The sequence below is a fragment of the Rousettus aegyptiacus genome, unplaced genomic scaffold (genome assembly GCF_014176215.1).
Source record: "Rousettus aegyptiacus isolate mRouAeg1 unplaced genomic scaffold, mRouAeg1.p scaffold_m13_p_15, whole genome shotgun sequence".
Classification (NCBI taxonomy): Eukaryota; Metazoa; Chordata; class Mammalia; order Chiroptera; family Pteropodidae; genus Rousettus; species Rousettus aegyptiacus.
Window position 1 is genome coordinate 28,728,190 of NW_023416290.1, and position 27,975 is coordinate 28,756,164.

General features: G+C 31.9%; 2 protein-coding genes, 1 non-coding gene and 1 pseudogene across 13 annotated transcripts in view; 1 reads left to right on the forward strand and 3 right to left on the reverse strand.

Annotated features, from left to right (window-relative positions):
• The window catches only part of RAD54B (RAD54 homolog B), an 85,081-nt gene that overhangs the window by 31,540 nt on the left and 25,566 nt on the right, over window positions 1-27,975 (reverse strand). For 6 of the 11 annotated variants that reach the window (XM_016156066.2, XM_016156071.2, XM_016156099.2 and 3 more), the window contains 2 exons: window positions 5,670-5,864; window positions 2,723-3,004 (listed from right to left, as the gene is read on the reverse strand). In XM_016156066.2, the coding sequence (XP_016011552.2) occupies window positions 2,723-3,004; window positions 5,670-5,864 (477 nt within the window). Of the gene's footprint in view, window positions 1-2,722; window positions 3,005-5,669; window positions 5,865-10,543; window positions 11,040-14,722; window positions 14,825-17,793; window positions 17,844-21,813; window positions 22,259-27,975 lie in introns of those variants that run through there. The other 5 variants (XM_016156136.2, XM_016156130.2, XM_036232878.1 and 2 more) reach the window with 5 other exon arrangements.
• Window positions 13,519-22,271, reverse strand: LOC107516434 (fibrinogen silencer binding protein). The gene is made up of 2 exons (XM_016156161.2): window positions 21,814-22,271; window positions 13,519-17,843 (listed from the first exon to the last, which is right to left on the reverse strand). The coding sequence occupies exons 1-2, from the start codon at window positions 22,185-22,187 to the stop codon at window positions 17,318-17,320; spliced, it is 900 nt and encodes a 299-aa protein (XP_016011647.2). The 5' UTR covers window positions 22,188-22,271; the 3' UTR covers window positions 13,519-17,317.
• Window positions 18,911-19,015, forward strand: LOC118612063. Its single transcript, XR_004954774.1, has one exon. It is a non-coding gene; the product is annotated as a U6 spliceosomal RNA (small nuclear RNA).
• Window positions 25,270-25,388, reverse strand: LOC118612171 (annotated as a pseudogene).

Here is a 27,975-nt window from a genome sequence, read left to right on the forward strand (position 1 = left end):
ACCATAATTATAAATGACTTATAATTTCACTTTGTCGGCAACTACATTATCTTGCTTTAATTACTCATAAACTAGAACTGTTTGCCATCGTTTGTGGCAAAAAAAAAAAAATTCAAATTTAGTAACACTAATGCTAAGCAAAGGTACAACATTTAAAAATAAAATCTCATGCCTTATTGATGTAAGATTTCACACAAAGAATTACAAAGTTTTCCAAACTTTATGTGCTCAAAGTGCTCTTAAACCACATTGAATAATAAGAAATTCACTAAGCCATAATATTTAGCAGTTCAGTATTCGAAGCAAAGAGAACTATTTCCAACAGAAAGCACAGGTTGGACTTATGCCAAGATGTACTTGCCAATGCTCAGTTTCTCATTCGGGAAAGGCTCCCTGAAGTTAACATAAAGGCTCCCTTTATTTTCAGTGCTGTACACAATAACAATAACCATTGCTCCTATCCATCAGAAGAACTGAGAATTTTCCATTGACTTCACCACCATTGTTAGCTTAAATTACTACCCTCATGAAAATCAAATTAATGAATCTTTGCAAAGCAGCATGAAGTAAATATAGAATGTAATTTTTTAGAAATACGCTATACAATTTAAAAGATTTATTGAAATACCAAAAACTACAAAATCAAATATAACTAGATAGCGTCTCAATTAATAAATCTGAAGTCATATAATAAATTCATCAAAATTATTTTCTGAATTTATTTGGATGCCTACATCATGGTTAAAAAATGAAACAGATTTTTTAAATAGACAAACGAAAAGAAAAAGAGAGAAAGACAAGGAGATGAGAGGGGGAGTTAAGAAAAAGTTTCCAGTGGATTAAACAAATAACCATCTATACAGAAATATTAACGGGAACAAAAGTTGGTCATGTTTACCATTAGCAATTACCCAGAGGAAAGTTTTCTGTGGCTCTTCCTAGGTTTCTGAGCAAGTAAAAGGAACTTTCATTTTTGAGGTTAATCCCTGGCAGGTAGGGATCTAGGGAGTGAAAATGGAAAACTTAGCCGTTGGCATTCCTCTATATCTCAGTAGCAAAGCAAGAGTGTATTCTTTGTAGATTTCTAACAAAAAAAAAAATGGCCTCGTTTTTTCCTATCTTTTAAAAAGAACAAAGGGGAAAAAAGATAGTGATGAAGAGCATACAGTACTTAAGCATTAGTCACCTACCTAACAAAGCACCCATCTTCAAGAAAGGTAAGACCTAAACCACTATGATAGTGGGACAACAGCTCAAATTTTAAGGTGCCAAGCTACCTTCACAGTGAGACATCATTTAATGCTAACAAAATCTCTCATGCTTTAGTTTTAAGTCTACAATCTAATTCTACCTTTGGCAAGAAAAAATAAATGAAAATAATCAACTATTTACCATTTACACAAAGGATTTCATTCACATGAACACACATGCACACATAAATTATCACAATAAAATGTTTCATCGCTCTGTCAACAAATATTTATCGTACACAGTTTATACCAAGCGCTCTAAGTCTCTATGGCAGTTATTAGAACCCACATTTTATACATGAGGAAGCAAAACATTAGTGAGGTCAAAGAACCTGTTAGCTCAGTGGCAAAACCAGGATTTTAACTCAGGATTCTAAGCACAGTATTCTTTCCAATTCCCCACAGCCCTCTATTAAGTAACACAAAGGTAAAGAGAAATGAAAGGAGAGAAAGAAGCTTGTTGAAAGAGCTGAAGGGACATTCGTTTTGGATTAAAAAAAAAAATCAGAAGCATCAACTTCTACTATCTATATACCAATTAAGTTTCAATAAGCTCATACAGGGCTAAGAATATTTACTTTGGGGTTTTTACTCCAATTATGCCAAGAATTATTTGAATTTAGGTAAGTCAGTTCATCTTTCTGGGCCTCATTTTCCTCAAATGCATAGTGAAGTGACTAATCTAAATGATCTCAAAGGCCCCTTTATTTCGAAAATTGTTTCCATAATACTTACAAGAGGAGAAAATAATTGTTACTTTATATACTTTTACTTAACTATTATGAAAGAAGTCTTACTTTATTTTCCAACTTTTCTACCACATTATAATTCAAATTCACTGTCTATCTCCTCATTAAATGAGAAGCTCTCTGATGACAGTTTTACCTCTGGGTCCAGAATAAAATAAGGCACTCAAAAAATAATTGTGGGGTGAATAATCAAATTTTTTTAAAGTCAAAAATAAGCTAGGATTCATTTTTAACTGAGTTTTAAATTAAATTCATTAATGTGAAAATTAACTGAATGAACTGAATTCTCATGAGTTAAATTTGAATTCTTTATATGACATCATTCACTAATTTAATATACTAGTGCATGTGATCAAACAAGCAGTCCTCAAAACAGAAGTATAAACACAAGCCTGATTCATGAATTAACTAATTTTTCTCCTAACTAAAGATATCAGATTTTATCCAAAATCATATACATGTATGTGTGTATACATCTATAGTTTGGGTATTTTCCTTCAACACAAGTACAGAATTTTGATTCTTGGCATTATGCATTTACCTATGAAATAAATTCCAAACTATATTGTCACTCAAGATCAACATTATCCCTTACGTCAGATTGTAGATCTGAAGAATATATACTTTCAACTGAAAACTTTGAGAAAATTTAAACTTTAAATTCACATATTAAAATCTTTGGACAGAAAAAATAGAATATTTCAATTATTTTTTAAATCTTACTTGGTAGATATGGGTCATGGCGTGGTTTGCAATTTTGAAAAATACTCTGTGTATTTTCCTTTGAAGTTGGTTTACGGACACTTTTTAAAGGGTTAAGAAAACACCTGTTAGCAGCTTGAGAAGAACTTGATATAGCAGGATTTTCTCCTCCAAGCTGAAAACATTTGCCACTGCTGAAATCATCTGGGGAGATTATATCCATGACTTCTATTTCTTTTCCAGCAAACATCATTGTTTGGCCCTCTTCAATCTTTTCCAGGTCTTTGAATTTATATCCAGTGCCTTTAAATTGAAAACAAAGGAAGTTAATTTAATTTACCAACACTCTAAGGTGACTTAGTGATACCACAGTCATCTTCCCATAACTGTACAATATTAAACTGTGTTTTGAATGTAAATAGCCTTGTATAACCCATTAGCCAGAACAAGGATGTAATTTATCATTTTGGCAAAATATACTCATATCAGAAAAAAATAAATAATATAGATATAAAAATTCGCCAAGTTTTAGAGAAAGCAAGGTTTTTATTATTATTATTATTGAAAATATAGCCTATTGTACTCTTATAGTTTTACCATCTCTGTAGAAATCAAGCGAAGGAAACAGTGCAGTAGGCTACACAGACCCTCCTTCATTGTGAACAAACTAAAGAAACACCATGCCATCTCTATTTCCACTTAGGAACAGTTGGAAATGTGAAGGAGAACTAGCAACAAAAGCAACTGCTACCACAACCACTACCATACCATATGAGATAGAAAAGTTAAAACAGTTGTGGCAAGAGGTCGCCGATAATCCAAGTTCTAGCTCTTGAATAAAAAGTGGGATATTGTATAATATCACGCTTGTTTGAATTATTATTGATTCAACAGATGTTATTAACTGTGTAAGGTGCTGACGAAATATGAGTCAGTCAGTTTGCTCAAAATGGGCTCATTATGATTATAGGAGGCAAGAACTACGTATACCATTAACTTTTATAAGTCTCTAAAAAATAAAACACATTTTAGAAAGTATGACCTTTAAAACTAGCTGGATATTGCTATAATTTCCCTGATTAAAACTGGGCTAAAACTTACAATCTGTGCCAATCTATAACTAATATATATTCTTAAATGATTTATGATGGAGCACTTTTTAATTTTAATGCTCTGATATAGGAAGAAATTACTTAGCTGGTGTTCCTAAATGCCAAAGACCCATTGCTTTATTCCTCAAACTATCTGAATTCAATAGTAGTCTTGACCTCTCCACATTAATCAAGATTAAAGGTTTATCTTCATATACAGTAGTCCCCCCTTTTCTTTGGAGGTATGTTCCAAGATCCCCCAGTGGTTACCTAAAATCGTGGATAGTACTAAACCCTATATATCCTATTGTTTTTCCTAAACATACATACCGATGAAAAATTTAATTTATGTAGGCACAGTAGGAGATTAATAACTAGTAATAAAACAGAATTATAATATACTGTCATAAAATTTATGTGAATGTGCTCTCTCTCTCAAAATATCTCATTGTACCATACTCACCCTTCTTGTGATGATGTGAGATGATAAAATGCCTTTTCACTTAAAGGAAACACCAGCACCCATACTGTTGTGCTTCAGGGCCATTGTTAAGTATAATAAGGGTTACGTGAAAACAAGCACTACAATACCTTTACAATGGAAAGGGCTACTAATTGATGAATGTGTGGGTAGCATATACACCATGGATGTGCTGGACAAAGAATGATTCATGTCCTGAGTAGGATGGAATAGGATGGCACGTGATTTCATCACACTACTCAAAGCAATACACAACTTAAAACTTATTGTTTATTTCTTGTATTTTCCACTTAATACTTTTAAACTACAGTTGATTGCAGGTAATTGAATCCATGAAAAGTGAAACTAAGGATAAAGGGGACTACTACTGTACAATCCAATTATAGTCATCCCTCAGTATCCACAGGGAATTTGTTCTAAGATCCCAAAATCTTATAAAATGGTGTGGCATTTGCATATAGGTTACACTTCACTTCTTTCACATGGATGCAGCATAGTGCTCAGCGTGTGGTAAATTCTACTTTTTGGAACTTTCTGGGACATTTTTTTTTTCCAATCCAAGATTGATTGGATCTAGAGATACAGAACCCACAAATACAGAGGGCCCATTGTACTGTTAATCTTAGTTTTATATGAAAATAGGAGACGAGAATAAATTTAATTTTGAGGCATTTTCAAAAATCTGTGTAACTCTAGAATCTCTCATTTCACGTTGATCCAGTGATAATTTTCTTAAACATCTCTAAATCTCTAGAAAACTTTTCTTAAAACTCTTGAACATCGTTTCCCACACTTGTTTTGTGGGTATTGTGTAATGATGGCCAACTGAGCCTGAGTACATTATCACAAGCTATCAGCAATGTCAGCACTCCAGCCCTTAGGCTCTATCCCTACAATAACAATATTTAAATACTATATAACCAATTTAGCTAGAAGAAACATTGCCTGGATTACAGGCAAAAACTTGCAAAACTAACTCCACATTGATACATTTATTACTACTACTACTATTACTATTATTATTAAGTGACCAAGTCTTATGTTAAGCTGTTTTCATTTTGAAAGCTGGTAAAATCTCCTTTACTATTTAAATCTGTGGTTCTCAACTCCTGCTGGATTTAAAATCACCTAGAAACCTAAAATACACTTATGCCCAGTCCCTCTCCCCACCATCCAGAACAAAAAAATCACAGCCTCAGAGGTTAGGTACTCAGCACTGGCATTTTTTAAAAGCGCCTTAGGTGACTCTACTTGTGTAGTCAGGGTTATAACTCTGTTATAAACCTAATTTGCCTTAATCTATCCCTTTATAAAGCCCAATTACATTTCAATTATACAACCGAAGATATACACTAATTTTAGACCAAATCATAAACATTAGGTGACATCACAATACCTCTTCCAATGTCTTTGCCTTCCAAGTCCTTTAATGTAAATGACTTTCCTTTAACAATAAGAACAGCATCACCTTCCCACTTTTTGTGTTTTTTCTTTGAAGCCTTACGCCAAATAACATTGAAATATTTAACTATACTATCAGGTTCCACTCGTTGTCCCTTAGACACCGTAATTTCTTTAGGGGATGAGTGAACTAGAATAGAAAAATAAAATAAAAACTCCATTATTAAAGATCAATTTAATATTTAATATTTAAAAGGTCATTCAAACAAAAATAAACACAAGAAAATCAGATTGTATTACGACGTATGAAAGAATATTTGATCATATCATGTTAGCATTTTATAAACTGAGAATTTCAAATATCAGGTGCTAGTATTACCATGAATATAAATTTCTTATCTCAAAGTCACATGCTCAGTTGAAGGAGAATAACATAATAATCACTGCAAAGTTTCAAAGATTCTAGGAATTAAAAATAATATTTCAACATCCATGGGAACATATCTAAAATCATGTTTTAAACAACTGATTTAATTAACAGTGACACAAGTCAAGAAAACCAAAAAAAGATCAGGGAGTTTTCTGAAAGAAAAACCTATAGTTTTTTAAAAATAAGAACAAATATAAAACAGCAAAGTGGGAATGAGACTAAATTTCATTAAAATACTTTTGTGAGTGAACTAGGCGGTAATCAGGCTGGGCCACTGATTCTGATAATTCAGTAGTATATGATCAGAAAATAAGAAGTTCCTTCTTACAAAGGCCTATACTTTTCTCGAAAACATTTCTAGAATCACCTCATAAAAACATATCTAATGTTAACTAGACTTATTGTAGTGATCATTTCACAATATATATGAAATATCACATTGTACACCTGCAACTAGTATAACGTTATGTCAATTGTAATTCAATCAAAAACAAGTTCCCAAACCAAACAAAATACCCCACATACATATACAGTCTTCACACAGAAAATTCTCCAGCAACTGGGAAACACGGAAACTAATTTTGATACTAGAAACCAAAAAGTGGTTGCTCCCTATTGAAGTTGAGGGATTGACTGGAAAAGGACAAGAGAGGACTTGTTCTGAGTGGTAGTTGCATGAACGTACACAATTAACAAAAATAATGATTGATAATTTTAGAACTACATTTTACTGCATGTAAATTATGTCAACTTTAAAAAGAGAAAACACAAAACAAAAAATAACAGCAGAATAAGTGGAATGTGTACATGATATTCTAAAATGTTTAGTATTTTGAAGCAGAAACACTATAATTTATGTATTAATCCAAAGTGCACTTTACATTACAAACAAAATCTCCTCCTGCTGTCTTACCTCTTGTCTTTACCCCTTGGCAGCTACAGTTAAAACACCAGCTTCCCCATGAGAAATATTGACCACTCTCATACTGAGTCCTAATTCTTGCTTCTCACCTAATTTGTATGCTAGATTTTAAGTGGCTAGATAAAAGGCAGTCCAGTTAAATACAGCAAAATCTCATTTCCCCATTCACTATGTCTCTTACCAAATACACAATTGACCCCAGGAAGCTATCAAAATGACAGAATTTACAAAACAAAATCTAAATAATTACTTTACCTTTTAAAATGTACCACTTAAAAAAGAAAAAGAAAAAACACTGATATCAAAAATAAGACAAGGATGTCCACTTTTACTATTTCTATTCAATATTGTCCTGGATGTCCTAGCCATTGCAATAAGGCAATAAAACAAAAAACATAAAGATCAGAAAGAAGTACAACTGTAACTATGTGCAGATGTTTATTAGATTGTTTACAGAGAAATCCCCAGGGAATCTAAAAACAAAATGACCAGAACTAATAAAATGAATTTAGCAGGGTCACAAGTTGCAAGGTTCATATTTGAAAAATCAGTTATACATACATATTAGCAAGATATAATTGGAAAATAAAATTTTTAAGACCATTTATAGTAGCTCCAAAAAAAAACCCATAGAAAATACTTAAGAAAATCTAACAAAAGGCATCTAAACACTTTACACTGAATTAAAGAGCTGTGCTGAAAGAAATTAACAAATCTAAATAGAGGTCCAACGTCATAGATTAAAGTTTTCAATTTTAAAAAATTCTCCCCAAAATAATTTTTATATTTAACACAATATCAATCAAATCCCAGGATTCTTTGGGTTGAAACTGACAAGTTGATTCTAAACTTTACATGAAACATAAAGAACCTAGAATAACCCAAACAATTTTTTAAAAGAACAAAGTTGGAGGAGTTATGCCACCAGATTTCAAGGTTTTCAGCTGCCAACGCTAATGCATATTCAAGGTCAACTGTATCTGTAACTTGAAGTAGGCAAAGCATAAGAAACAAAAACTATAAATTGAATTTTATTAAAATTTTGCTTTTTGAAAGATGCCACTAGGAAAACAAAATGGTAAGCCATCACAGGATAAAAATATTCACAACACACATGTAAGACTAAAGATTTCTATCGAGAATAAAGAATTCTTACAGTTCAAAAATAAAAAACAATCAAACTGAAAGAAAATGAGCAACTGTCTTGAACGGATAATTCAGGAAAGAATATATACAAATAGCCAATAAGCACATAAAAAGATGTTTAACATCATTAGTCTTCTGGGAAATGCAAACTGAAAACACAAGATACACTTCACATCTACTGGGATTAGAATCGAAAGATTTTGATATTGTGATGATTAGAATCACCAGATAATAACGAGTTGTGATGAGTATATGGAAAAATTGGAACCCTCAAACGCTGTTGGGGATAATGTAAAATGGTGCAGCTACTTCAGAAAATAGTCTTGCAATTCTTTAAATGATTAATAGTTACCATATGACACAGCAGTTCTACACCTAGGTATAGGCCCGAGAAATAAAAACAAATATCCACACAGAAACTTGTACATGAACATTTACAGTAGGATTATTCATAATAGCTCAAAGGTAGAAACAACCCAAATGTCCATGCAACTGACAAATAGATAAACTAAATGTCATATAGCCATAAAATGGAGTATTGGGCCATAAAAAGGAATAAAGTACTGACATAAGCTACATACAACATGATGCACCTTGAAAACATTATGCTAAGTAAAAGAAGCCGGTCACAAAGATCACATATTATATGATTCTATTCATATGGAATGTCCAGAACAGGGAAATCTATAGAGGCAGAAAGAAGATTAGTAGTTGCTTAGGGCTGGAGGCTGAGAGTGGAAGTAGGAAATAAGATGGTGGGGTGTGAAAGCTAAATAATACAGGGTTTATTTTTGAAGCGTTAAAAATACTCTAAAATTGTCTGTAGAGCTAGTTGCACATAACTGTAAATATTCTAAAAACCATAAATTGTACCGTTTACATGGGAAAACTGTATATGAATTATATCTCAATAAAGCTGTTACATACATACACATACACACACACAATAACACCACATGCCCACTAGACTAACGGAAAGCAAAATAACTGACCATACCAAGTATCAGCAAAGATGTAAAGCCACTGCAAATATCATACCCTGCTGGAAGTAATGTAAAGCAATACAACTACTTTAGAAAACAGCTTGGCAGACTCTTAAAAAGTTAAACATACACCTACTATAACCAGCCATTCTACTGGATGGTATTTACCATACAGAAAAGAAAATCCAAGTCCCACCCCCACCCCCCCAAAAAAACACAAAAAAACAAAAAACAAAACTTGTACATCTTCAAGCCAAGCCAGGGAAACCAATATCCCAAAAGACTGAAAATCAATTGTGACTACTAGAATTCAGATAATTTGTATCTTCATTATTAGTATTCATGTACGTAGAAAGTGAGTCTTGACTAACTTCAAATAATAAACTACCAGAATTATCAGTTTTTCTTCTGAGAAAACAACTGGTTCATATGCAGCCCAAATCAGTGGTGGGTATTCAGAACACATAGCCCAATGAACTCTTATCAGAACCCGAAAGGATTCAGACTGCTCTCAATCCTAAGCAGAAGCCAAGCATCATCTGATCTGTACTGCCATCCTATTATAGGATCTTTGCAACAGGTCTACTGAGATCTTCTCTTGCCGCCTCTATTCCTAATACCATTTTCCATACCTACTATATTTACCTATTTTTAAATATATGATCATGTACCTCTCTTGCTTAAAATCCCTTAGTCTTAATAGTCTTAAACATGCTAATTCCAGCCAAAGGGTCTCCTACTTCTCGTCCTCCCACATGCTATTCTAAATTAACTTCTCTACTCACCCTTTCAGACAGTTTTAATTTTCTGACTGTCAAACTAGATCAAGTTGCCTTATTATCTCGGCATTGTTTCAGCAATTAATTATGTGACAAATTATTTAAGCTTAGTCTTCCGCATTACACTATGAAGTCCTGAGAGGAGAATCTGTTTAGATGTTGTTCATCGCCATATTCCCAGAACAGTAGGTACTTTTCAAACTGCCATTTTGATCCTAGATACATTTTGATTTCATGTTTGAAAGAATATTTAATTAAAACAGAATCATCTTAAAATTAATTTTCACTGAAAAGAGCTTTAGAAATTAACTCATCTCCATTACTGTCCATTTTTACATTAACGAATTGTTACCTTCAGTATTTTCTAAGTAAATTTTATAACAAAGATTTAAAACATCAGTCATCTTTTTACACATATTTTACCAATTATAGTTTTGCCAACTTGAGTTTTCTTTTATAGCCATTTCTACCAAGTGCACCTTTGCTAAGTCAAACTTTGAATACCTAAATATTATCAAGATTGTATCACTCTATTTTCAGTCAAAAAAATTTACCAGTTTTTAGACAAACTGATAGTTGCATGTTGATTATTTCTGTTATTTTACTAACCTTGAATTTCCCAAATAAAGTTTTGAAGTTTTTACTATTCGCAAAAAACACAGGATGCTTTGATTATTTTATGTACTCTAAAAAATTCTGTGGTGTATAATTTTAGCCAATTTCAATTAGTTTTCTTTTTGCATTATTTCTTCCAGTAGCAGTCATTGTGCATCGAATGAAAGACTATCTTTCTGCATTTTTAAAATGTGCCCATTTTCGAAGAGAAAAATGTAATTCCTCAGGATTGCTATAAAGCAGGGGTAAAAAGAATGTCTTCCTCAAATAGCTGGGAGAAACATCCTAGAGTCAAATATCCTGTTGCATTTCAAGGGCCTAAAAGAATGACTGTTCTGTCCAAGACTCTCAACCCTGCCAAAATAAAGTAGAATAGAAAAACAATAATTAAATTCTGAGAATTCAGAATTACCTATACTTTTGAAATACCATAAAATTCTCGGACTTAGATATATTCTTTCTTTTGCAGAACAGAAGGGTAAGAACATGAATTAATCTGGCTGGGTTTGAATCTTGAGCCATGTGACCCTAGACAAGTTACTTACCTCTCTGTGCCAGTTTAAGAATTTGTAAATGAATGTAATACTAATACCTACCTCATAAACTCGTGTGGGCCTTAGATTAGCTAATATATGTAAAATGCTAAGAACAGTCCTTGCCATACAATCAGTACTCCCTAAATGTCACCTCCCACCATCATCTTATTTTTTCTTATCCCTTTCCCATTTAGTCCCATTTAAAATGTAAGACAGAGCAGGGAAGGGAGAGTGAATACCAGAATGAAGACAACTGGAAACTAAACATATATCAAACATAACTTCCTATATCTACCTTACTTATAATACATAAAATATTGACTAATTTGCTACATCCTGATCACCCCTAACAACTGACCATAACTGTAATTTTTATTTCTAAACTTAGTTCTGATCTATTTCCTCCTTGACCCTGTAAGATACTTCCCAAATCAATAAACAAGAAACCAAATGCCTATCAGCATGATGAAGATGCTTCAAACCATACTTTGAAAAAAGAGGGAGATAATGTCATTTTAATATTATTAGTGGACATTATAATCTTCATGATTTATAAGCATAGGCACTCCAGAGTTAACTATACATTCCATAAACCCATGTCTTCATCACCCTTTCCTTCTTGTCGAAAAATTCTAAATACACATTGTTTTCAATTAAGCATAAGAAATTTAAAATGTCTCAAAATCAAATTCAATAAAGGATACTCTTACAGATCATATTTTGAGTTTTAAAAGTACCAAAACCTACCAGAATTTTTATATGCATCAATATGTACAATGTACATTTTAATATGCATAATATGCATAAAAATATACAAACGTTAATATAGAAATTCCCTTAAACGGGTAATCTTCCAGTTTTCTTTATCCAATAAGAGAGACTGAATGTCAACTATAAAATTAACCTAGACACTTCTTAGCATTAAAGGTCATTTTCAGAATGAAACTTTATGAGCATAGCAGGGACTATACATTTCATCATATTTCTCAATACCTCTTGTCAAAGCATATATGCAATAAGTGCTAAAACAGAAAAAAAATCAATAAAACTACAATATTCCCAGATATCTAAACTATATGCTCAGCATTTTTAATTAATTTAAATGCTGTAAAAGTTATTCATCAATTTCCATTCTGACATTCCAAGCATTGAGCATTCAAAGCTTTATTTAAAAAAAAAAAAAAATACACTGTTAATGAAAGTTTAAATGGTACAATCACTTTGGGAAAAGATCTCAGAGTTTCTTCAGAAGTTAACCATATAACTTTCCTAATCCAGCATTATGTCCAAAACGAACTGATACAAGAATATTCATAGAATCTTTATACAGTATAGCCAAAATCTAGAAAGAGCCCTCAAGTTCATCAAAAGATAATAGATAAACAAACTGAGGTATAGTTATACAATGCAATACTACTCAGCAACAAAAAGCAATGAACTACTGATGAGATAAACATGAATATTAAAAATGTTAAGATGGATGAAAGAAAACTAAGGGTACATATTATATGATTCCAATTATTGAAGTTCTAGAACAAGCATAACAGAGAATTAGGAAGGGGCAGGCAGAACTTTCCAGTGTGATGATAATGTTCTGAATTTGAGAGTGATTTAATCTACACAGGTGTAGTCATCTGTTAAAACTCATCATTTTAGGTTTGTACATTTCACTGTTTGCAAATCTTATCTAAAAACACACGCACACACACATATACAAATACTGACATGTTTAGAAATATTCTAATTCTACAACTTGTTTTAAAATAAGCTTTTTTCAAAGAATGAATTGATAGATAGGGTAGAAAGATAAATATATGATAAAGAAAAACATTAATTGCAGAATTTAGATAGGTATTTCAATGTTTACTGTAAAATGCTTTTGACTTTTTCTATATGTTTGAATTCACCCATAATTTTAAAACACGAAAGATCTACTAACAAAGTATAAGTCTAATGCTATATCCATTTTAATTTAAATTGTTTGGGATGACTTGGGTGGTACTTTTATTTATTTTGCTTTCCACTATTTACAAAGCAATTGAAAATTAAAAATAATACAAATTCAAATTATAGCTACTATTTTTAATCAAACAATTTAAAAGATATATAAAAATATACTGAACCAACTTCTCAAAATCATACAAAGATTTAGCAGAATTTCTTCTTTTGTATTTGTTAAGTATTGCAACCATATTTCATCTAATTATTTTTAAGTATTTAGTCAAATTTACTAGCAAATATTTAATTGGTTTTGAGAATTTACAGATCTTAACACTTGAAAAAAATATATTATGATATTTAGACATGGTACATTTGGTGTCTACTAAAACATAATCACCTAGATAAATTTATTCAATTCAGCCTTATCATAAAATTTTACCTCAATAGTATTGAATTATTTGCCTTATGGCACATAAAGAATACACAAATCAGTACAATGTTTAACCTTGTATTTAAAAGAATATGTATTAACAAAACATTTAACCACCATCATCTACAGTGTGTATTAAATACATTTTATCACACTCTAAATTATTTAAACATGTCTAACAATAATTTGACATTATAAAAGGCACGTAAAAAAAATTCATATTTTAAACATTTTCATAGAAGATGCAACAGGACAGAGTGACTTTCAAAAATGAAAACACAGAGTTGATGTTTCATTATAAATATAAGGACTTGATTTGAATATTAAGAAATCTGCTGGCATTTTTAGAAATGAAAGAGCTTCATTATCTTTTTCCTGGTGCCATTATAAATCATACCTAGTATAAAAAATCACATGTTGTAAAAATAACCATGTACCATTTAAGTTCACATGAATAAAAAAAAGATAAGGTGGCAAAAATAACCTACCTAGTATTTAAAGTATGAATATACTGAATGAAATAATATTTTGACTTAAGATATTTTTCAAACTTAATACATTTCTACAGAATCAAGTCTATATTTTAAAAATAAAATCACTCCTTTCTATGTTTTCCCACTAGCATTATATTTCGTAGGCAGAGCTCATGGCCCCAAACAGTTCTCAATGGGATATAGGATGTCTGGTGGCTTGTATTCTATTGATACTAGCAGAATTTACCCCTAATATAACTGCTAATATAAGTTGGTAAGTAGCTGAAAAACTCAGAAGTCACAATATCAAAAAGAGAAAGCTGTAGCTCAGCATTTCCCTAAGATTTTTCTGCAAGATAACACCTTCAAATAGGGTTCGACAGTCAAATTAATCTTATTTATATAGGAACTTTCAGAAACTATACTATCCTAATTATAGTGTAATGGTTGGAGAGGTGGTTATACAACGGAGCAGACACTTAAGCATTTAAATTCCTGCAAATTGAAATGACACAGGTCTGACTTGGAAAAACTAGTACAGTAAACTCACCGCAATGAGTGTGATTCTGGTATTTAAAAATATGTAAAAAATGAGAATTTTTTTTCTCTGTCCCTAAATGCTAACAAATTTGTCACCCAGCATAACCAAAGAAACAGCAATCTTGAAGAATGCTGGTGAAAAATCCGACCATAGCAGACTATGTTTACAACTATTTTACGAGCAACAACAGAATTTAAGGGCAATTTTATATATACGTTTTTACCTTCCACACTGATTTTAGAACCTACTCACCAAAAATTATGCACGCTGTACTTTTCAAACACAGGACTCTTTCCTATAAACATCTCACGGAATTAATGTTCGACAGAACATACTTCGGAAATTCTTGATTTAGCTACACAGTAAACATTCAAATTGAACATTCATCATCAATTCTAAGTAGTAGCATGCTGAGATTGTAATATGAATTATATTATATATAGTAATTTGCTTTCAATAATCTCAAAAAGTTAAAGCTGACTACTGTAAGAATGTATTTACTAGAATTATATTGTAATAACATTACCTCAAATTAGAATTATAAGGTTCATTAGACTCAAAGAAAAGTCACAGCACAGATTAAAGATGAAATTGACAAAAGGATATGTCATAGTATATATTCATTTTTATAAAATATTTAACAGCAGATATAAAATGCCAATAACATTAAGCAATCAAGCCAAAATAGTGCCATGAGTCCCTTTTATTTTTATTATTTCTATTTCTATAGCCACAACCTAAATTTCAGATTTAGTTTCCTCTCACTATAATGTCCACCCCTAAAAGTTGCTATTAAAACACTAATTTAAAACTCTAATTTATATTCCCCTAATCAAAAGCCTTCAATGGCTTCCCACTGTATATTCAAATTTGATTCCTGAAAATAGCTTTTAACGTAATCTATAATCTGATGCCAATCAACTTCCAAATTGATATACCTCAATCTTCATCTTCATCCACTCCTCTTTTCTACAAAAAAAAAAAAATTTTTTTTTTTTGAGAACCTGGTACAATGTAGGTACCAAGATAGGTCCCAAAACACTCAATTACAGTGGTTCTCAAACTTTAGCTTACATCAGAATCTCTAAAGGGTTTGTTAAAATAGATTGTGGGACTTCACCTCCAGAGTTTCTGCTTCAAAAGGTATGGATTTATACTAGTTCTTAAGTGATTCTGATGTTGCTGGTCAGGATCTATTCTTTATGAACCATTGCCCTACTCCAAAGGCCACAAACTAGAAGCCCACTGTCTAAATGAGGCCCACTCATGTTTTCTCTGTATTTTTAAAACATTTTGAATTATTTGCAATATTTTTAAAATTGGACAATTTCACAGAATATGCAGATTTCTGGCTTATTCCTACATGTAATACTTCTGCTGGAGCTTAACAGTAGGTACCCCGACAAGGTAGATATCCTAGCCCAAGTTACCACTGCCCTAATTGGCCCTCTATACTCATGTAAAACCACCTAGTTTAGCACTGTATTTGTACTTGTACACCCTGATCCACTTTTCCCCATTCTCTAGGCCTTTTTTCATGCTGCTCACTTTGACTTAAACACATCCCTTCACCATACTGCTGAAATTCTTCTACCTAACCCATTCTAAATATTGGCTTAAAAATCCTTCCTTGACAAAGCCTGGGGAAAAACAGAAATCCTTAAATAACATACATATTAAAGATTTAACTTAAATTTAACATGTGTGCTTTAAGAATCGAGGTTTTATTTCCACGAATACTAAAATAGCATTATTTACCAAAAAAATTACAGATATCATAAATTTTAAACATATTTTTTGCTATTTTCAGTCTATAAAGTTTTAATTTTGTTCATTAAAATTTTTACTGTGAAAGAAATCTTTTTTTATTAAGTTTATTGGGGTAACACTGGTTAATACAATTATATAATTTTCGGGTGTACATTATACTTTGACATCTGTATATCCTATTGTGTTTACCATTCGAAGTCCAGTTTAAGAAATCTTTTTCAAAATAAGATATTAAAAATGAATTAAGACATATTAAATCTTACAGCCAAAATACATAATAGCTCCAGAAGAGTATCTTATTTTGCTGGACAAAAAAAGGGAGAGTGGGGTAACTGATACAATCACTTTAATTTTATAATCTCCCAATCTTTAAAAACAATTTTAATGAAATAAACACTTCCAATTTTTTATTATAGAGGATATCTCTGTGGACTTTTACTTCTACAGAAGAGCAGGGGGGAAAATTACAGAGAAACAAAACTCCGTGCTGGTCCTTGCTCTGCCATAAATAGCTTCGTTACATCAAGTAAGTCACTGAGTTGTCCCTGAACTTCAGTTTCATTACCTTCTAAACTGAAGAGGTGGGAAAAAGTGATCTACAAATACCTACCATCTCTAAAATGATCGGATGTGCTCCTTCAAAAAATGAAAGCATAAAAATCAATGTCATACAAACAAAACACTATTATTAGGCTAGTAGTATTGCTTCTCAATTAGACTGACCCAGAATTCTTGAACTTTAGATTTCAAAGCTTTAATTTAAAAGGTTGAAGATTCAGGACTTTGGAAGCATATTTATGTATGTGATATTTTAAATCAAAATAAAACATCTTCTGTAAGGCCAACGATGAAGACTTCTTAGGAAAAATTTCAGAGAGAAGACAAAAATAATAACTGCATCAACCAACCAAATTTTAATGCATTTCAAAAGAAATTTAAAAATTAGAAAATAATGTCAAAAAGATTTTTTCATAATAAGAGATAAACATTTTTTAAGCATATGTATTCTGCTTATTCCGAAATGAAAGTAATTTGGCCAAAATTAAAATTATCAAATTGTGGGACTGAAAAAACATGTTAGAAACTATTACATTCAGGCAGATCATGCCGTAAGCGAATTGCTTTTAGCTTCTCCACTTCAATTTTTGTTCTCAGCAGCTCTTCTTCTAGTTGCTGCCTTCTCTTCAATCCATCTCTCTTCTCCTGAACATATAATCCAAAATTTTTTTGATTTTCTAAAATTATCTGATGCTCCTCTTTCAGCATTTGCAGAATCTGAAGATCATACCCTAATTGTGACCTAAAGTGTCCTCCACTCTCATGATGAAAAAAATCATCTCTCCTTGGTATAGAAGATGGAGACAATGTCATTCTCATATCAACAGAGGAAAGTGATGGCGACACAGATCTTTCCATAACATGAACTAATTCATGTTCTTCTCTTTGCTCTAAAGTATAACTCTGTTGAGAATTTAAAACCAGTGGAGGAGGGGGCTTAATGTCTTCTTCTTGCTTCACCTCTACTGTAATAGCAACTGGATGGTGATCCAACATTACCTGTAGTGAACTGGTACCAGCCTGTGCTTCCTCATCCAAGTTTGCACTACAGCACACAAAAAAGCATTATAAAATGTAAATTAAATGAAAACAAGAATATATATCATAATTTCATGTTTAATATACATTAAATTATCAAGTTTTAAAAATATAAAGAAAATAATGAAACAAAAAATATTTAATCCTTGGAATAACAGATGAAAAGAGACTAAGTTTAGAATTTTAATAATATATGCATATAGCTCTCTGCCATCCTTAACTTTAAAATCAGGGTAAAATCAAGGGCTAAAAAGGATAAGAAATTACAAATACTATGAAGGCCAAGGAGGTAAATAAAAAACAACAGCCATTTTTAATGCTCTCAGACAGCAATTGTTTCTACAAGCCTGATGTTCTTTAATGGTAGAGAGGGCCATTAATGCATTCTGGGCCTTGCTATCCTCATACCTTAGCCCTCATTCTGATTTTGCTCTCATGGACTGATCTAAAAATCACCAAGGTCCAAAATTTTTAGAAGGACAACAAAAGGCCATCTATGAGAAGTAATAATTTCAGTATTTGTCCAAAATAAACCACAAGATTTTGTATGGCTTTCAATATGCCCAACCATCAGGGTTATCCTAACATTCAATTTTGGATGCAATGGCGTTTATTTTAGTCTTACCTATCCTAAACCACATGACTCAGTTGCCCTTTCAACCACTAGTCAGGTAAAATTCACAGGCCAAACATGTATATCCACCACTGTATCCCCTATACCTAGAATAAGACTGTACTGTCTACCACCATGCCACCCTGAACTGTCTGGATCCTGTCTGATCCTGTCTGATCTTGGAAGCTAAGCAGGGTCATGCCTGGTTAGTACTTGGATGGGAGACCATCTAGGAAGACCAGGTGCTGTAGGTGTTAAAAAAAAATAATAAAAAAAGACTGTACTTGGAACCTAGTAGCTGCTCCTCATACGATGATTAAATAAAATGGTCATTTTAATGCAATGTTTTTAAATAGCCTATATACATCTACTGAAGGTTTATTAAATTTATATGTAATTTCCATAAAATATACACTCCTACTAGAGGCTTCTACAGTTTTAGCATAATTTAAATTTTGACAGTGTTCTTCTGCAGCACATATACTGAAATTGTAATGACACGAAGAAAATGAGTGTGGCCCCTACACAAGGATAACACATAAATTTGTGAAATGTTCCATATTTTAAAAATATATTTGTGAAAAAATTACATGTAACTCTAAGTTTTACTCCTAACATAAGTATGTTTGGGAAAGTATTCTATTTTTATACTTGCAAGTGTGGAGAACAAAATGGTTCTTTAAAAATGAAGAAGTATATATCCATTCTGTAGTTTATATGCAACAGAATTATCTTCCCATGTATTTTGTGTGTGTGTGTGTGTGTGTGTATTGACAAGGTGATATTTGTATGTAAAATGATAATGGCAAAGGAAATAAAAAAGCTTTTCAAATCAAAAAAAATCTTTGTCATAACTATTTTTTATGACATAAACACAATGTACCTTAAAATTCTGTTTTTTAAAAAATAATTTTATGTATAATATGAAGCTGTTAATTAAGAATATATAATTTTGTTTCTTGAAAATTTTTATTTTATTTTTACTTCTGCCTAACTCAAAAATAAAAGTTATAGAGGGGAAAGAGATTATTGGAACATTAATGGAAAAATGCTATACTTAATATTATTTAGAGAACATTTAACAAATGATAAATAAGTAGCATAATTAACAATATATTCTACATAGATAATTTAAATGCTGGAACAAGTTCAAGAAGAACATAAGGGAAAAAAGTTAAAACTCCCATGTCACTTACTAATGGCATTAAACTGCCAAAAATATCAGCTATTTGTATAAGGGATACTTACAAATGAAATAAGATATATAGTATATTGTAAAAAAATCTATTTGTCGCTTACATGAATTCATTTTCATTCTTATCGTTTTTGTCATCATGATTTTCAAAAAAAAAAAAACGAAAGAATATAAATCTAATTCAAATTAGCAAGATTTTTTTGTCTAATACAATTAGACAGAGACAATATATTCCAATGTAAATTAAAAATAGACTATTCCAGTCCATTTTAGTTGAAACATTACAAGTAAGGCCATTATGTAAAAAATGTTTTAGAGAAAGTCATAAAAAATGATAAACAGAAGGACTTCTAAAATTTACAAATATGAATTTCGAGGGTCAAATAGGTTACAAAAACAATATAATTTGATATTAGAGAGAAGTAAAAATAAAGACATAAATCAATGTGTTAGAGGTAGCCTTACAAAATAGATGTATATTTTTAAATACATTAAATAATATAAATGGTAAGATTTTTCTTATTAAGAATGGAGAGTTTGGAGAGATTAACAGGCTTATTTATATAGAAGCATAATTAAGATTATAGAATAATTACAAACTGAGATAATTATTAAGATTCAAGATGATGCCAATCAAATAAAAGCACATTAAATATATAAAAATATATTAAATGAAAATGCTAACAGAAAATGGCAGTGTAGACACTAACATAAGCATTTAAATGGCTTATTTCTAATGCTCTTCCCTTTAAAATCTGAAAAATTGTTACTGTTTAAACAATAGGTATAAAAATGTATAAATCAATTAACTCATTTTATCAGAGAAATATTTTTGTCCCAAAAGACTGTGTGTGTGTGTGTATGTGAGTAACACACATATATGGTCAAAATATAGATACTTGTATTTTATTTTTCTTCTATATTCATTGTATTTTAAAAATATGCAACTAAGTAAAACTATAGTTTCTATATGTAGTTTTCAAACTATAAAAGCCTATACTTAATAGCCAAAAGACAGGTTTATAGCTGTAATGCAGAAGCCACTTTTCTCTTGGTTTGAGGAGGAAATTTTTTTTAATGAGAAGCACAGAATGAAACAGACTTATTGTAGTTTTTTTGACATTTGCAATTAGGATTTAATTATCTGTCATCACACTGAACATTTTAAGCAATGGCCCCATGATTTAATAGACTGTGTATCCATATTATGCTATCAACTAGAAATAAGCAGTATATGGTGAGAAGCTAGTCTCAAAAAATTATCCCAGCAAATTATCAAAATAACAAATATGTTTGGCTAAAAAGTGTCATTCCCCTGTTTCTCTCCTAATTTCTTAAAGATTTCACAAGTAAACAATAATTCTATTTATATGACTCTCCTACCAATAGGACAGCACATTATAAAGCTTAGCTTGAAAGGCCCCTCCACTAACAAGAAGTTTACAATTTCTTTAAATTACCCTGAGTGGTGCAAAAGAATGTAACCGCCATTTTTATCTTTGCCGGGGGTTAAAATTTGAATTAGTAAGATAACAATGTTGAACATTCCCAGGCAGTAGTTATAGAGCATAAATTTAACCAAAAAAATTTAACCAAAAAAAAAAAAATTTAGCCAAAAAAACCCCAAAACTTTCTAGAAAAATAATTTAATGTAAACTGTCTTAATGTATACAATACCATTAATAAGTTTACTTAATTATTGATTTGTTTTTTTAGCTCAAAAAATATTCAGTAAGTGTAGACTGACAATTTTATGAAAAAGGGTTCCATTTCTCCTAAAACTAACTTTATGTAAAATTGAAAATTCTCACTAAATGTAATCTTAAATGAAATAAGAAAAAGGTATCTCTCAGCTAATTAAATCTTTTAATTTTAAAGCTTAAAAAGTTTGAGGTGATGTCACAAATTTCCCCCAATTTTTTCCGTCCTAGCCTTTACTTTTTAGAAACTACAGAAGGAGGGAAGGGGGAAGGGAAGATAAAAAGTAGCTTAAATGAAATGCAGCAGAAAAATTCCGAATAGCCTCACTTTTCTTTTTTAAGAATTCAAAACAAAGACACTATTCACTACTCCGAACGTATTACTATGCATATTTCAATCACAACTAAGTCAGAGCCCAATAGATAAGAGGCGCCATCATTTTCTACAACAAAATAAAATAAAGCTTACCTTTGTATGTGGTTCCTGTCTCTTACCAGGCAAAAACTGGAAATCTGGGGAATCATCTCCATAACTTTCTTGGTTGGCTCAGAAATATTGCTTTTAAAATCTGATTGGGTCTCTTTTTGCTGCAATAGCTCCTGTTTGGCATATTCTTTGAGCCTTTTATAAAGGGTGCGTAGGCCCTGCGCTGTGCGAGGAGGGCGGTCTACTCCAATTGCATTATAGTTAACTGCTATGATATCCCAACATCTATTCTTTTCCACTATTACTGAATGTTTATTAGTGTGTTCCTCGAGAATTTTCACATATGGCTTCACAAGCTTTAGCAAATCAAGCTTTTCAGATAAGGTAAAATTGGAAGATCTAGCCTTTCCTACCATTGTTCTTTTCAAATTAAGTAGGCAGTTTCTGAAATCACCATGCAGCCTTCAGCTCTGCTCAGCTCTTTTCACAAACAGAAAAAGATCAGGCTTAACTAGGCTAGCCTCATTTAGGCCCACGCCTACAGGGGAGGGTTTATTAAAATTCCTCCAGCTTAAGCTGACGCAGGTTCAGGAAATCTGCTTAAGCCAAGCCTGACCTACATAAAGCTTCTCACTAAAGAAGACAGGAAGGCACAAGCAAAACACACTTGTGTATAAAGAGAACAGCTCAAGACAGAATTTAATACACAAAGGTCTAGAGATAAGCATGGAACACAGCTAAAAATTAGCTAATTTAGTAAGAATATCGAATTTCCACACATGTATGCCTAGCTGATAGATTGAAACTGCACTGCAGTATCACTTTAATAAAAACAAAAGAGTAACTGTTTTTGGTGCAATTTGTTTACAAATCCAGGAGACAATAAAATGAAAAACTAAAGATATGGTGAATATAGTAGCGATTCCTAACTGAGCCCCTAATCACTGTTTCTGAGCTGCTGTTCTCTCTTACAAAATCTGCATAATGCTGGTCCTGCTGTCAATCAGGAATTACATACCCTCTAGCTAGTTAGGTTACACCAAGGCTCAGACTCCACAGTAAAGCTAAGCTTCTCCTTCATTTTACAGTCTCCAATAGCCACTGCATATTATTTTTGTTACTTAAAAGAATTTTTTTTGTCGAACACTGAATCTAAAAAGCAGATAAAAATTGTTTTTAAAGCAATGAATTATTCTATCTGTAACATATGTAAATATGCTAGCCTGCTTTATCGCGTTAAAATCACCATTTCACGGTGAGAACAGCATAATCGTGCCTTAAGACTGCACACAACAAAATCGCATTTGCTATTATTGGAGTGAGATTTTAATTACCTATACTCACACAAAATCTGGACTATGAAAAGAAACAGCTAGTCTAGCCATTCTGCAAGGCCACCAGTTTGCATAATTAGAATATTTTTTCTAATCCCTGTCTGAAAATATGCTAAATAACAACGTAAGCAAAATAAGCCTCTTTTTCCTGATATACATGTTTCTCCAGATAGGAGAATGAATTAGAACATACTTGAATACAGTTCCATTCAACCAACCAATTCATGAACACCCATTAAAAACGCTCCAAAGCACTGTGCAAAGCCCAAAGAAAACACAAGTCAGTCTAGATACAGCTCCTATCCAGAGAACTGTAGTTATGCAGAAATGCCATAAATTTGCAATTACTTTGTTTTCATTCTTTCAGTGGAAGAGAAACAAATTAAATTTACTGAGTTCTCACTATGAGCAAGATAATGTACTAGAAGCTTTAAATGTGTACCTGTCAGGAAAAAAGTGAGATTGCTGCATGTTCTGTGGAATGCCAGGTGTTGTCTGCCATACCCTACTAGGTAATCTGACTCTTAGTAGTCCTAGCCTTTCATTGTCTTTTAGGGTAGTTTTAGTCTTCGGTAAATTGTAGAAAATAGTAATGCGAATTATTTTTGTTCACAAAAAATGCAAACTGAAGACTGACCCACCTCAGCAATTGAATCACAGGTACTCAAAGAAAGCAAGAATACGGGATATATATATATGTATACCATCTTTAAGTAATATCTGTTATTTTTGTAATATAGGTGTTGTATTAAGAAATGAAATACTAATAAAAAAATTCAATCTCACTATCAAAGAAATACATAGTAAAAATGATTCTCATCCATAAGATTGGCAAAATTCTTAAAGACTGAAAATGTCAAGAGTGGATAAGGGTGCAGGGCACAGAGCATTCTTCTGTACTATTGATGAGAGTGTAAAAATGCCATTTTGGATGTTGATCTGGGAGTATCCATTCATATTTACACATATAAAACAAAACCTTTTAAAGCTGTTAATCTAAAAGCAAATGACCAAAGTAAGAAACAAGTGGTTAAGATCCAAAATAATACCTATTGAAGAAGCAGTGATTCAGATGGAAACCTAAAAAGTGTTCTGATTAGGAGGAGAAGTCCAGAGGTATTTATGAGAAAGGAAAGGGGAATAATTACATGAATACAAGGAAGGGGGTTAATAAGCTAAGGAATTTCTATAGATGCAGATAAGCTAACTTAGTGATACTAATTTTAAAAAATGTCTTGAATTTTCAGTCCAGCATTCATAATAGCTGCTTTCCTGTTATCTTTGCAAACAGTTCTTTGGGACACACTGTTGCTTTAGGTCCAATTCAAAAGTTATTTTGTCCAGTTTTAACATTCTTAAGGTCTAAGGAGTAAGATATGCAAGACAGTTACTCTGGAATGGCAGCTCCAACTCCATTTTAAAGTGGTTTCCTTTATATTATTTTTTTTATAATACTACAGTCTACACTAGGCAGCATTAAAACGAAAGTAGAGATATTGACATAGAACGAACTCCAAAATATATGGTAAGTGAAAAGAGCAAGAAAAACAAAAATACAGTTGGTCCTTGAACAATGAGTTTGAACCGCAGAGCTCCATTTACATGTAGATTTTTTTCAATAAATTCATATAGTACTGTAAATGTATATTGCTCATAATTTTCTTAATACCATTTTTTCCTCTAGCTTACTTTATTGTAAGAATATACTATATAATACATTTAACATACAAAATGTGTTAATTGACTGTTTATGTTATCAGTAAGACTTTCTAGTCAACAGTAGGCTACTAGTAGTTAAGTTTTGGGGGAATTAAAAGTTATATATGAATTTTCAGTTGTGCAAGGGTGTCTGAACCCCTAACCCCTAAGTTCTTCAAGGCTCAACTGTACATACAATATAACCCCATATGCTTACCAAAAATTCCCAGAACTAAATATTTCTCTAAGTACAGAAAATACATATGTAGGTATAGAAGATAAGTACATACATATGTTGGAAAATGTACTTCATAAAGGTCTACAACTCCACCGTCCAATACAGTAGCTGTGAACCACACATCACTACTGAGCATTTTTTTTAAGGTGAGGCAACCCTTGGTTGACCTCACAGATTTCAAGGACCTTGTCAACTTATAATCCCTTATTTTTTTTTTTTTATTTTTTACGCCTACAGCACCTGGTCTTCCTAGGTGGTCTCTCATCCAAGTACTAACCAGGCTGGACCCTGCTTAGCTTCCAAGATCAAATGGAATCGGGCTTGTTCAGGGTGGCATGGCCGTAGACCAAATTTAATTTTTTAAATAAAAGCAATCCCATAGCATTTATTGTCATCTGGTAATAACATAAGGGTAATCAAAGCAATATAAATAAATATTTAAAAACTATATTCCCAATAAAGGACACTTAGAAAAAACAGTATTGCCTTCTCAACCATTTCCCATTTCATTAGTCATTTCTAGTTGAAGACACTATGGAGCAGAGAAATATCTCATTTTAGCATGATCCAACCCAACTGTTTTCTTGACTTTGTTTTAGAACAAGTCTCTTCTGCATCATCTAATACAAGGTTCACATACTCATCAAAACCAAAGATACAGCCCTCTATCCACATATTCACTTTGTCATAAAGCCACACCTGAATCCAAGGTCTATTCTGCAAGAACCTGAAGATTAGGTTGATGGGCTGCACCATCACTTTCTGCACTTTTTGGCCCTGGCTACGGTACACCATGGTGGAAGATGACAAAGATTACACTACCCCACACGCTACCTCAGAAAGCTACTTTTGAAATCCAATCTTAAAAATTTTTAATTGAAGCAGCATATTTTTCCATTAAACATACTTTATTGTTTGATACTATTATATTTTACTTAACTCTGTCATCACACATAATACTGTTATTTCTAATATTATTGACAAGGACTCCATCCTTGATCAAACTTTAGTCAGGCTCATGTGAGCCCACTTAAAAACTAGCCTTGGCCCAGATTTGGCAAGCCAATTTGATAAGCCAATTTATCGCGACTCTCTGCCCCCTCCCCCACTCTCGATACCAAGTTCCTCCTTTACCCACTGACTCCCTCCCTCTCCTGCTTTGACTATAAATCCCTGTGTATTGGGAGTTGAGTTCAATCCTCTCCCCTTCTATAATAGTGTAGGTAATCTCCTTGCCTGTTTAACTTGTCCAGTGAAGTTTTTCTTTGACATTACACATCACCACATCACCAGTGTAGTTTACCTTAACAAATAAATGATTTCTTTTTGTGCACTAATGTAACACGTAATGGATTTGTTTGAATATTCTATGCAAACAGCACAAATTAGAGAGACATCCTGTGTAAACTGTAACTAACTATTAATCTGAAATACTTATTACTGCTTTATGTTATAAATTCTCTAGCTATAAAAGAATGGGCAAATTTTTTAATATAAAAAGAAAATACACTACTGATACAGAATTAAATGGATATGCAGAAGCTAGTACCCTTATTGGAACAGTGAAAAAGAGGATGAAATAAGGCATATTGCAAATTTTTTGATGAGCACAAAATTCAAATTGCTACAGCAGAACAGGAATAAGCTGTTTATTGTATAAAATAATTAAGATAATTAACGACAATATTAAAAGACATTGTCAACAAATACACAGTAAAACTAAGAACAAGAACTGATGACCTTTAGTCACCTCAAATTAGAACTATCCAGAGATATTTTTAAATAATGTGTAACAAGGTCTGAGCTTATAACTTTAGACAGCTATAAAACAGTTTTGCTTCTTGCAAGAAAAAAGAAAACCATTTTTAGATGAAGAGAGCTTTTAAAATACTATTTGTTATGGAAATTGTTAGAAAATTATACGAAAAAGATTTTAAAAGATGCGTTTTAAAAATGAAAGATATTCAGTTAAGTAACCAACAACTACCTAAAGAATACAAGAGCTAAGATATCAAACATCAATTCATTCGATATTTTTAAAAACTGCAAGTACTTTTCTTTAGATCTAAATGAGTTGTACAATATACGAGATTCTGCCCTATTAAATACTTGTCACATTTTATCTGAAATGACTTCCAAATTTAAAAATAAATACTTTCAATTCATGACCAAATATATATATGAACTCATGGCATTTTTCAATCTACTACATTTGTCAAAAAACAAATGCAGTTAAATGTGGGGGAAAAAATATTTCTACCACAATAGATGGTGCTCTGTTAGGTTAGGTTAAAAAATCTGGATTTATTAAAATTTTAAAATGAGAAACTAATATTTCAATTATTTTTTCCACATACATTATGAAAATATTGTGTTCAACTTTCTAAAGCAGATTCTATGAAATGTGTCATGAATATAGTTGTTAAAACCATTTGGAATACATGTGCAAGTACTATGAATCGCTACCAAAAGAAACACAATTAATTTAATGATTCTTTTTTGGTCTTCACAAGTGTTTACTGGTTGAGTCATGAAATGTCTTATGAAGAATTATTGTACTGTTAACTCCAAATCAAGATTTTTTTAAACAAAAGGAATACCTGTAAACACTCAACAAAGCCAAAAAAAAATGACAATGCAATCTTGCACAGGTTAGGCCACAGGTCAGCTTCCTAGGGCAGCAGGGCAGACTAGGTAGCAGGCAGATGTCAAAATGAGAATCTTGGGAGGCACATAAGATTATGTTCAATATATCACAATGCAACATGTGGGAAGATGAGACTTAAAAAAGGTTTTCTTGTGAAGGAAAACCTTAATTCTCCTCCTATGGTTCTCCTTTACTTTCACACTACTACAATACTCATAACACTTCTGACACCAGATGTGTGAGTTTTTCCCACACCAAGCAATTCTCCCATACCAGCTGGGTGTCCT